General features: G+C 43.8%; 2 protein-coding genes across 3 annotated transcripts in view; both read right to left on the bottom strand.

Moving 5' to 3' along the window:
* Nucleotides 1-1,064: 1,064 nt before the first annotated feature.
* dnajc5ga (DnaJ (Hsp40) homolog, subfamily C, member 5 gamma a) lies at nucleotides 1,065-9,508 on the bottom strand. Of its 2 annotated transcripts, XM_029141468.2 has the most exons (7): nucleotides 9,336-9,507; nucleotides 6,165-6,292; nucleotides 5,835-6,048; nucleotides 5,548-5,704; nucleotides 5,019-5,197; nucleotides 4,598-4,634; nucleotides 1,065-4,504 (listed from the first exon to the last, which is right to left on the bottom strand). In XM_029141468.2, the coding sequence occupies exons 2-5, from the start codon at nucleotides 6,281-6,283 to the stop codon at nucleotides 5,022-5,024; spliced, it is 666 nt and encodes a 221-aa protein (XP_028997301.1). In that variant the 5' UTR covers nucleotides 6,284-6,292; nucleotides 9,336-9,507; the 3' UTR covers nucleotides 1,065-4,504; nucleotides 4,598-4,634; nucleotides 5,019-5,021. The 2 variants fall into 2 exon arrangements, with proteins under 2 accessions (XP_028997301.1, XP_028997302.1); XM_029141469.3 differs by lacking the exon at nucleotides 5,019-5,197 and having other exon boundaries at nucleotides 9,336-9,508.
* A 332-nt stretch (nucleotides 9,509-9,840) lies between these two features.
* cad (carbamoyl-phosphate synthetase 2, aspartate transcarbamylase, and dihydroorotase) overlaps nucleotides 9,841-12,131 on the bottom strand; it is a 12,553-nt gene continuing 10,262 nt past the window's right edge. Inside the window, exons 38-44 of the mRNA XM_029141259.3 lie at nucleotides 12,043-12,117; nucleotides 11,758-11,970; nucleotides 11,475-11,600; nucleotides 11,240-11,395; nucleotides 11,014-11,115; nucleotides 10,833-10,927; nucleotides 9,841-10,635 (exon numbers count right to left, since the gene is read on the bottom strand). Coding sequence (XP_028997092.1) covers nucleotides 10,536-10,635; nucleotides 10,833-10,927; nucleotides 11,014-11,115; nucleotides 11,240-11,395; nucleotides 11,475-11,600; nucleotides 11,758-11,970; nucleotides 12,043-12,117 — 867 coding nt within the window. The 3' untranslated portion in view covers nucleotides 9,841-10,535. The remainder of the gene's footprint in view (nucleotides 10,636-10,832; nucleotides 10,928-11,013; nucleotides 11,116-11,239; nucleotides 11,396-11,474; nucleotides 11,601-11,757; nucleotides 11,971-12,042; nucleotides 12,118-12,131) is intronic.

A 12,131-nucleotide genomic window follows, 5' to 3' on the forward strand; every position in this document is an offset into this window, starting at 1 on the left:
CACTTATGTCTGCAGGGGCGTCCTGCTGATGGAGGGACCGGGAAGTGGTTCCGTCCCTCCCAAGTGGGATGCCCTGCAGTTTTAATTGCATTAGCCATACACACTCATCCAGGACTTTGGGGGGTCTTCCGGGGGGGCGGTGGACGGAGCCTTCACAATGATGGCTCCGTCTGCTGGACCCCTCGGAGAACTGGCGATCTCCCAAAGTCCCTCATACGTAGCCACATACACATACATTCAGGGCCGGATGGGCTCTTTCACTGGGGCCTGGGGCTGAGGTTGTGGCCTTGGGTCGCAACACCTGCCTCCTGGAACTGAAGGTGTGTGTGCTCCCTGGCTGCTAGGGTTCCTTCCTCTGCTTGCTGGATGGGCGTAGTGGCTGAGACCCTCACATCACCCTGGCTTCCACAAGTGGCACTGTTCATGCACCAACGTCTGCCTCACCTTTTGGGTGAATAATGTTAAGCTACAGCCTTACTAAACTTGTAGTGGGACACTCAACACCTGAGCTGATAAACAGTCTTTAAACCCAACTGTAAGTATTACTGATACTTACTGGTTGCACCCCCACCACCCCCCCACACACACACAAACGCAAAACCTCAACCTGTCCACCAACACAGCGACATCACACATATTTAGGATTGGCTAAATAAAACACTAAATAAACCATTAATCAAGAAGAGTATATATATTTTATATATACTCCTCTTGTAAAAGCAAAGCTGTCCATCACAATACGGCATTCAGCCTAATTCATGCTGCTTGTTGAACTGCTGGACAAAACAACAAGAAAAAAAACTTTATCCTGATGCATCAACTTCACAGACAGTCTACAGTCTTTGTGTTGACAGAGCAGTAGAAGCTGATCACATGCTCAAGCTTCTGTTCAGTCACTGGTGAAGAGATAAGACTTCTTACACTCTTTACTTTGGGGCAATAATAAACACTCAACTCAGCACATTAAAAATTAAACTAAAGGTCTGGATAAGAAACTTCATGAGCAGCGAGGTCCTGTCTTAATGACCACACACATAGTGTAAATGCTAATCAACAGAGCAGAGTTTGAGAGACAGACAAAGCTTTTAATGGGTTTACAGGACTATTTATAGGCTGCGCTGCAGGGTAAGATACAAACAGAGCTGGTCACACCCACTGTCACCAGCAGGTTAAAAAGTATCTCCACATGTCTGAATGTACAGAAAAACATCAAACCAGTAAGATGTTTTCTTTTATTTGGCTGAATTTCATAAGTCAGATTTACAGATCGTCCTCAGGAATCAAGTGACACGTCCAAAAGAAAAACAAAGACTCAGCTTCTACGATGAAAACTAGTTCTTCTACTCCTACGTTCCATTTATTGATTCACCACCAAAAAACTAATCAGCTATTTGTGGGGATTGTCACTGGTCTATGCTAACTTAGCATTGGCATTCAAAGCTACTCTAATGACCAACAGTTGAGGTTTGAAACCTAAACTGACCAAGGTTGAGCTCCCATTACTTGTAGCAATGTTGTTGTGTCTCATGGTTCTATGAAACATAAATAACAAAAATAAATGTATGTACAATTGTTAACAGGCATAAATTCACATTAGGAGTTTATTTTGTTGTTCAATGAGTTATTTACAAGAATTAAAAAAATAATATGTCTTCTGTCCATGCTCTTCTCTCTTGCTGCTATTTTTAAACAAAGCGTGTGGAGTTATTGGAGACGCGCTGACAAATAAATATCTGAAATGATGTCTGACATTATGGGAAGGTTTTGGCAATCGAGAATAAAGTCTGTTAGATGTAATCATGACTTTTGTGTTAGTGTTTGTTCCAGAACAAGCTGATATGTCAACCATCAACGCAAATCCAAAATAAAATCAAGATTTGAGTAAAAGCAGTTGCAAGTCAGAAAATGAAAATGGGAGCTTGGCTGCTGGTTCTACACGAATCCATTGTGTTTATTGCAGTTTTCCAGGCAATAGAAGTGTTTTAGCAGCAGTGTCTCTGCCGTTTATAGACACACCAGTAGTTTATTTACTACGGGTGAAAAAAAAAGAAAAAAAATCACCCTGGAAATATGCACAGGCAACAGAACTCTGCACTGGACAACGACTCTCCACAGCGCTCACCTTTTTACACCTGCACGACTCAAGTAAACCATAAAAAAAAAAAAACTTAATGTCAAAAAGCCAAAAGCCTTCACTCCCTTCAACAGTTGAAATGCTAAAAATCAGCCTCAGTATGACTCCTCTCTTGTGACTGGAAGCAAAACCTCTCAGAAGCCAAATCAATGAAGATCTCCCAAAGCATTTCCACAATGAATTACTTGGCTTTATAATCTGTAGTGGATTGTTTTTTTTGTCTTGTACAGATCCACATTGGTTCCAAAAAGTATAAAGTATAAGACAATAACATGAAATGTACTATGTTAAACTACAATATCAATAAGGTTTGTTAAAATGATCAAATCACCTGTGTGGTAAGAAATTTAACAGAACGTTGCACGAATCACTAACGTACTGGTACTGTAACTGTACCTTCCCCCGAATCATCCATCATCTGCTCGTCTGGGGCTGGAACTCTACCTGAGAATAGAGTTCCAGACTTCCCTCTCCCTCCAACACTTCCTCCAGCTCCTCCGGTGGGACCCCAAGGTGTTCCAAGGCTCGCTGAGAAACAGTCCCTCCAGCGTGTCCTGGGTCTCCCCAGGGGCTCCCACCGGTGGGACACGCCCAGAAAACCTCCAGGCGTCCAAACCAGATGCCTGAGCCTCCTCAGCTGGTTCCTCTCCATGTGAAGGAGCAGCGCCCTGCTCCGACCTCCTTATCTCTAGGCAGCACCTAGTTACCCATGGAGGAAACTGGCCACGCGTATCCACGGTCTTGTCCTTTCAGTCATGACTTAAAGCTCATGACCATGGGTGAGGATAGGACCGTAGACTCACCGGCAAATTGAGAATCCCTCTTCACCACGATGGATCTGTACACCGAACACATTACTGCAGCCGCTGCACCGATCCTGGCGGTCTCACGCTCTTTCCTTGCCTCACTCGTGAACCAAACTCCAAGATATTTGAACTCCTCCACTTCTAACCACTGATTCACCACAGCGTTGCACTCAGCTGCCCCCTCTGGCCCATGGCTGCACCCAGAAATTCTGTCCATAAAAATTAACAGGTGACCCCCGAATCAAAGTAGCCAAATACAAGACTAAATTAAAAACTGAGTGTAAAGGAAGACTCACATGAAATGTGATTTCTCTCTCAATGGCCCTAAAAGCATATTAGCAAACACAAGCAACACAACAAACAACTTCAATAATGTTTAGTTATGTGCCCAAACTTCTGTAAACATGACTAGGATAAAAACGAAGCATTTAGCGACGTCAACTTGGGCTCACAATAAGATCACACATGAAATCTGCAGCCACCCCAACAGATGTGGAGCTGAGCTTTGACAGAGGCTCTGCTGGCTACATGAAGCTGGTGGATTTGGTCTCCAAAATGAACAGAAGTGCAACTTTAGTGGTTAGTTTAATTTTTAGAGGTATGGCATCTGTTGCTGTCTGCTCTAGAGAGCAGACTGGGGTTGTGTTGTTTGGGTACGTACTTGTAGCACTTGTCCACAGGACGAGCAAGGTGAAGCTAAGCAGTTGGTTTAGAGGAGTACGTGTTAGTGCTGTACAGTGGGGGGCATGCGTGTCAACAACAATGCATGCACTTTGGGGAAGGAAGCCGCCTCCTATGACATTATTAGTATTTTTACACTTGGCATCAATAACTAGGTTGACAAGATAAACCTAGAAGACAGTCTGTGTAGAAGGTGGAAAAATGCATCCTTAACAGTCTCACTTTGCTTCAAATGGCATCTAGTTCACATGGGAGTAGGTTTACCACCAACCCTCATGGCTTCATCTTACAGGGAAACGTAGAACAAGAGGGAGAACGCAAACAGAAGTGCTCCCGACGGTCACCAATATGAAGGAGCAGGTACAGAGAACATAAATAAATCCATTCCAGGTCCGGGTAGAGGATAAACAATGAGATTCTCCTTCCAGTTACGTTTTTGCTTCCGTTATATTCCTCTGTTTTTGAAGTCTCCTTGCCCAGTGTCTCTTACTGGTTGAAATGGGATGACGTGACCTGATTAGCGTCCGGTTCAGGCGTGTCGGCAGGTCAGGTCCTGCATAAGCAAACTGCTGACAAGATCATCCAGCACAAACTGGAGTATGTTGTCAGCAGGAAACAGGAAAAGGATTGAGGTTTGACTTGGACCAGCTGGTCTGAGGCTTCAGTAAGGGTCTCTGCCTCGTCAGAGCCCAGCTAGAAGGTTGGTCTGCACGAGAGTCCTCCAAGACGCTGGGTTCATGAAGTGGCCACCTTACAGACGTGGTGCAGAGCGTAGGTCAGGAAGGATGCGGTGGTCAGGAGGAAGCTGTGAGCTCGGGCTGGTTGATCTCTGGGTTGTTGGCAGCAGTTAAATGTAGCTTAGTCATAACAGGAGCTCTGAAGGCTAAAGAGGGAGAACACACAGACTCAGTGCTCTGGAAACCTGAAAGTGTCTACAGCTGGTACAGAACCTCAGGCAGGAGGACCGCTTCCTTACCTCCTGTCGGCTGAGGCTCCTGCAGACTGTCAACGTCCTGTAGGAGGAGAGAACACTTAACTGGATTCGATTTAACTAAATTTCTGCATGATAATACATGTCAGCTAATCAGCAGCTGTATTTGATTTCTATCTGCCAGAGATCTGATGATCAGCCAAAAGCATAAATGACTGTTTATTTTCTGATGGCAAGCAGTGATTCAGTGCAAGACACATGCTGTAACACGACAATGAAAGGTGCAGCTATTAAGCGTGACAAAGGTAAACGGACGACAGGCGGCAAGTTGTGTGTGAGTGAAAACACTAAACATGTGTGATGAGCAGCCAGGCAGCAGCTGATGAGGATGAGGACGGCTTCTCAAACATACAGGACAAAACGAGAGAAAGGCAACGTGACAGATATTAGACGGCGTGGTTCTTACGAGTCATTTTGACTCTGGCACGGTCTCTCCTGGGTTCACGCCCTCTGGCGAATTGGCAGATGTCAGCGACTGTGGCTCAGATGGAGACATGGGCATAGGCAACGGGATGGGCTGATTCTGGCCCTCTGGGGTTTCTGGGCCCAGATTAGATTTGGGCTGGATTATGATTATTGTGTTTCCTGTGAGATTGGAGCATGAAAACAAAGGTCCTCCAGTGTGAACACACTTTAAATCCACCACATGACTCCTGACATCCAATCCAAACGTTAACCTTACAAATAATAAACAAACCCGACAGCAAATTTACTGAGTTTAAGGTTTGTACCAAGTCAAGGCAGCCACAGCTCAAAGGAGAGTTCTCTGAAATGTCACAGTATAATATCTTTTATCAGAAGGTCATTAATCTGATGCATTGGGGCACAATTTACTGTATCCACTAACTATTCTTACAGAAGTCCTTTACCAGCATGAAGCAAGAACAGTGACAACAGCATTAACAAACTAAGACCTTAATATGAAGCAAACCCACCTCCATCCTGCTCAGCTTTGATTTGGGCCTCCAGGTCCTCAGGGTCCACATACTGGTATGAGTCATCGTCTTCAGGTGGTTTACACTTCCCACAGCAGAAACAGCAACAGCAACAACAGCAGCAGCAGGTGAACAGTGTGCAGCAGAGGACCAGACCCTGCACCAGGAAACAAGACAGGAGAGTCATTAAAAGATGAGGAAGGGGCTCGAGACCGAACACTCACTTTATCAAAACTCATCAAACGCTGAAATGCAACACGCTCTCCAATTCACACATGAACACAAACCTTAAACCACCATTTGGACATGAGGAAGTAGTACTTGACGCTTTCTTCTCCGAACTGCTCGGACACGTAGAGGCCCATGGAGCCATACTCGTCATAGATCTTCCTCTTGGTCTCATCGTTTAAAATGGAGTTAGCGTTGTTTATCTCCTTAAACTTCTCCGCTGCCTCTGGGTTGTCTGGATTCTTATCAGGGTGATACTTCAGAGCGAGTTTTCTGACAGGAGATAAAGTAAAGAAATTGAATCCTTCATTAATCTTCATGTGTCCAGCTGTGTCTCCACCTGACAGCTAATTACTTGCACTGTGCTTATAAACTGAGCAGTAATTCACCTGTATGCTTTCTTGATGTCCTCAGCTGAGGCTCCCTTTTCCAGCCCTAGCACCTTGTACACACTCTCCCCAGCCGTGGACATCTTCCTCTGAGGACGGGAGGAGTTCGGTTCAGCCATGGCTCACCTCTGCTCAGACAGAGAGAATGTGGTCAATGAGCCGATGTGTTTCTCTAATTTTGGATAAATACCAGAGGCCTGCCAGCCTTAAACTTCTCCTGCACAAATCCTGAGTGAGAAATTTAATATTACTTTTTTTTTTTTTTTTTAAATAGTGCTACTTTATTCATGATTATAATTCTGCAGATTATCTTGTGAATTTACAGCTTTTAAAATGTAACATGGTGAACTTGGTAGAAGATGTGTTAAATTACAGAAACATCTTTTGCAATTAGAAATGTGTGCAAACAGTGCGGGGCTTAATTTTCTGTTACGCACTGCAGGAGGCTTTTAACTAATCGGATGACAATGGACGTAAAGCTGCTTTTTCGGAGAGTTTGCTTCGGAGGCTTTTCTCTCCCTAGAATCACACACGTGCCATAAGTCAGTAGGCATCAGCAAACATTCTCTGCATGAAGAGGAGCATCTAATGGGAACAAATTAAAAAAGGGTAGAAAGCAGAAGTAGACACAACACTCAAACAAAATGTAATGTATGATTTTGACCTGCTGCCTCATAAAAACTGCTGCCTCTGAAAAAAAAAATCATTTCCCTGCAGGGAAAGAACAAACAAGCAAACATTCTGTCGGCTCTTGATATGAAGTGCGGATCAAAGCGGGTCATTATTTTCTCCACAGTGGACATGCTTCAGGCCCAGATGGTGCTCCTGCTGGAGCCAAGACAACTCATGTGAATAACTGTGTGCAGCACAGTGCAGGAAGGAAGCGTTACATTTGGTGACATAAAGACCACGAGCTGCTGCCAAGAGACGTCTGCGCTGAACACACGGTAGCTCACACAGAACCATTGATGGAGCAGAACCCAGCCCGGTCCATTAGGCTAATTAGCAAACTGCAGTCGTACTGGTGCAACCTTTAAAACTGAAAGACACAATGGGTTGTCGTCATCACCACCACCATAAACTGACTTTAACAAGTAAATCGTGATGCTGAGCTGAAAGGCTGAGCCACGATGCTCCTCTGAGAAGAGATGCTCAAACCTGTGACACCAAAGTGAAACAAAGCAAAAGTGAAAGCGGGCAAATTGAATGAATGTCAAAAACACTGATAAATAAAAAACGATTTACATACAGACTCAGCAGAAGAAGAAATTGAGCATAGAAATTGAACAATTTATTTCAATACTGAAGTCTAAATATAGAAGAACTGAAAATATTGTTTTTTAAAAGCTATTATTGGTGAAGAGCATGAAAGCAACGCCTGGAGATTCAACATCCTGTGTTGGGGGCTGTTCAAAGTGTTTTTTATTCCTTGACATGAGGCTCTCGACAGAAACCACAAATAAAGAAACCATGTGACAACTGAGGGCAACAACTCCCATGATTATTCACTTCAGTCGGACTAAAATACTCCACTTTATTGTTAAAAATAACAGTCACTTTCATGACATGTTAACTGTGTAAATACAGCGAAGTCTAAGCTCCAAATGCTCAGGTTTTAATTCACTACACAGATAAAATGCTACATCCCCTTAAACCCTTGCAAATATGTGCTTAATAAACAGTGTAAAGCTCAAATGGCTGTTGCTGGTTTGTCTTGAAGTGCCAGACACAAATGCACCAAATGTAAAACAGCATTATGGAAATGACATGGTCAACCACGCGGACACACCCCATTCAGGTTAGAGAAAGGTCAGTCGCTGCCGTCTATGTCTTATCATCATGTGTGAATGAAGCATACGACAACAATGCCAATGGTCCAAGGAGCAAAGTTCAATGTGTAACATGAACTTGTCTTTGCCTGCATTTGATTATCATATTGTTTGTAGAGATGATGTAATTTGGTCATCGTTGACTTGACTTACAGTTGTAGATTGAGTATCAAAAAAAAACAAGTGCAGGTGGTGGTAATTAAATACTTGCTAAACCATATACTGTGTTTAACATATTACAGTCGAGTCAGACAGAACTAAATAAAGAAAGAAATATGACCTCTGACCTACAAGTGCTTTACTTTTCCAGGTAAAAACCACTACTGACCTCAGAAATCAGCACACGTGTAGATGATTAATGAAGTAGATGACAGAACAACAGGTGTGAGGTGAATATAAACGTGCAGACGCCTGCTTTAGACGTGTCCGACAGTCGCTGCTTTGTCCACATACAACATGGGTTTCTTAGATGAAGTTGTGAATTAGGCTCTGGTTGCTGTGGATGAATCGCACAATGAAGGAGAACTGCTGCTGCGTGATTGTCGTGTGTTTGTCCTTGTGCAGCCCTAATCCTTTGCTAATCCCTCCCCTGCACACGGAGAACTACTTTCTATTTTACACCCCGTCATTCATATATAAATGCCACTAGGATTTATTCAACCATTTCCCCCAACAGCCCTTTTCTTTGTTTTGCAGCTAGTTGACTCATTCTAGGTTCAACAATCTGCTGCTGCGATTGACCCCGATGTTGTAGCTAGCTAGCTGTTAGCTACATGTAGGCATTATGAACCATCTATTTAAATATATATATTTGAAATTGCCAGGTTATACGCGAGACTCGTTACATTTTGCTAACATTTAGCCACAATTAGCTCGAGCACAACTGAAGCGTGAAAACACCGCTAATTGTGAGAATTTATTGTCCGAGAAGGTTTCTGTACATTGACAGGAACATTAAAACTGATCCTACGCGCGTGTATAAGCGCAGTGATGAATTCGGCGTATACAGGTTACGACACGTAGGTAATTAACTGACAATTACTCGCTAGCATTCGTTCAGAAAGAGTCTTTGCCACCGCCCTCCACGTCCACAACCATTAACGTTAGATGAAGAAATTAAAATAAAAATCGTTTCTAAATCAAGTATGAACTGGTGACGCTACTAACGCTTATTAGAATAATATTGTAGGTGTAAAGTTACACAAATTATGCTACGTTTGCAGAGAAACGATTAAATCTTAAACCATCATATTTCTGAATGGAGTCCGGCACACCTGACCATGACAGATATGCTTTTAAGCTAGCATTATGCTAACTCATTAAGGCTGGAGAAATAGCTTACCTTGTGTAAACTGGTCGTTGTTTATCACGCTGGGAGGTTAACTGGCTCATAGAGGCATCCGGTTTTACGCCTTAACTCCCGGTTGAAGGATATAAAACACGGTAATAATTCACCGGTCACAGACCGCTACCAGCCAGCCGCCACACCGGGTCGCCTCTGCGCGTGCGGCTTTCCGCGCAGCTCATTGGCTGATGGCTCCTCCTTCCAGGAAACGAAGACGGATTGGGTGCTGCTTTCAAGCCTTCCTCTAAAAAAACACTTTTAATTTAAAGAGGGGAAGAATAAATAACAAAATTGAAAACTAATTATTTCACAAATTAGCCACAAGAATATATGAGACCAGGTGCAAAGAGGTGACTTACAGGGAGAACAAGCAACACTGGGCCTGTTAATGCACGGTTTGACCGCTAGGTGTCAGTGAAGCCACGTCTTGGATGAACGACAACCTTCACGCAACCAATGTGACTGATTACAACACGAGTAAGTAATTGGACAAGTACAAAAATGTCATCAACAAGAGGTTTATTATTCAATTCTCTACATACGTCATTTGATGAAAACTCGACAAATTCCGGTTTCCATAAAAATCGGCTACATTACATAAGACAGATATAGCAACCATAAACCAAAGACAGCCTCTGGATCATTGCGCGTTCCCATTCTCAAATGTTACAACACAAAGACACAGCAGACAACAATAACCAAGAAGAACTGGTCGAAACAGCATCACCATCATAAACAAAGCTGGATCCGGGGCTTTTTTTAACGAGTCAGTAATGAGATTCCTTCTTTGACATGAAGTGAGGAAACCGTAACAGATTCTCACATTAGTTTTAGCAGCTTTCAACCTTCGACAGTTCCAAAAATTATTTATTTAAAATCACAATAGTACCAGAATTAGAATGAAGGACTAGAGAAAGCCTTCCCTGCTTCTCTAGTTGGCTCAAACACAGAAATACTGACACTATGCAAAACATTACAAAGATTCCCATTTGGTCTAGAGGTCTTATGGAAAATATTAATTGTGTTATAACAACAGATTGTCTTTAATGGAATATGATAATCGTGAAGTTTACATACAGCTGAGTACACAACTAGTGTGAAGGCAAAGTCCTCCAACACCAGAAACTGGAATGTTGATTGTACATTTTCAGACCAGAGCCTAAATATAAACCCTAAACAGCTTCAGTATATTTGCATCTATCTGCCCAGCACTGTGGCCAGCAGAGCCATACGGATGTACATGCCGTTCTCTGCCTGACGGAAGTACGCTGCTCTGGGGTCGGTGTCAACCTCCACACTGAGGGGAAAAAAAATACGAAAAGGTGAAGCACTTCATCCCGGTTCATTTAGTTATGTTATGCTATGTTCATTCACATAGGCAAGTAGAGCAGAACACACTGATCTAGGTGTATAGTTAGATATGGAACAGGTGCCGATCACAGTTTTACTGAACAGACAGAAGGAAGGGAGAATGAAGGCTGCTTGTTGTCTTACCTGATCTCATTGACTCTGGGCAGCGGATGCATCACAACCATTTTCTTTTTGGCAACAGTCATGGTGTGCGGCGTCAAGATGAACTGACCAAAACACTGAAAGAAGCAGACAGAATGGATCAGTGGCTCCTGTGTGTTCTTCATCAGTTTTTAAATCTTTGAGTTGGAGATGAATAACTTACAGCCTTGTAGTCCTCCTCAGACGCAAACCTCTCTTTCTGGATCCTCGTCATGTAGAGGACGTCCGTCTCAGGTAAAGCTTCCTCGATACTCTCAAACTCCTCCTGCAGTTACAGGTAAACAATCAGATTCACTTTAAACGCACTATTAAAACTCTAAGCTTACGTTTGATTTGTCCGCAACATTTGGTTTGCTTTCACACCACATACTTGGAAAGGGTGTCCCCACCTGTTTGATGCCCTTTGAGGCCACGTATCTGATAATCTCTGCGGGCATGTGGAGGTTCTTTGGAGCCACGTAACGCAGGGTGATGCGGTACTGAGTCAGCAGTTTGGCGAGGGAATGAACTGTGCGGCCGTGTTTCAGATCTCCAACCATAGTGATCTGACAGAAAACGTGAGTGAACATGAGAACATGCTTTAATTTAATACTGCTTGGTAAACATACGGAGACTGTCCCTCACCGTCATGCCGTTGACTGTCCCCAGCTCCTCTCGGATGGTGAAGACGTCCAGCAGGGCCTGGGTTGGATGCTCACCCACACCGTCCCCAGCATTGATCACCGGCTTACGGCAGTGACGAGATGCAGTCTGAGGGAGAGCAACGGGAGAGAATTTAGAAATGGATTCAAACACAAGCAACAGAACCTGAAATATAAAAAGTAGTGTAACAAGAAGCAAGAATAAATATGACAAGCAAATTCAAGCAGAAAAAGCCTTGGAGGGCTCTAAACTAAAGGTATTTCACCTCTACAGCTCCAGGTGTTGGGTGCCGCAGCACCAGGACGTCAGCGTAGCAGCTCATGGTCTGAACCGAGTCGGCCAGTGACTCTCCTTTTTGAGAGGACGAGGTGGATTCGCTGAAGTGGACAACTGATCCGCCCAAACGCTGCATAGCTGCTGCGAAGGAGCTGCTGGTGCGAGTGCTGACCTCATAGAACATGGACGCCATCACCTTCCCCTGAGCAGCGACAACAAGTCAGAAACTAGCTACAGAGGCGCTTCTGCAGGAGAATGAGAGATCAGCACCGACCTTCAGGATGTCCAGGCTTCGCTCCTTTTGAACCATCAGACGCAGAGTGTGGGCAACATTGAAAAGGTGCGACATCTGAAATGAAGAGA

This window comes from Betta splendens, chromosome 24 (genome assembly GCF_900634795.4).
Source record: "Betta splendens chromosome 24, fBetSpl5.4, whole genome shotgun sequence".
Lineage (NCBI taxonomy): Eukaryota > Metazoa > Chordata > Actinopteri > Anabantiformes > Osphronemidae > Betta > Betta splendens.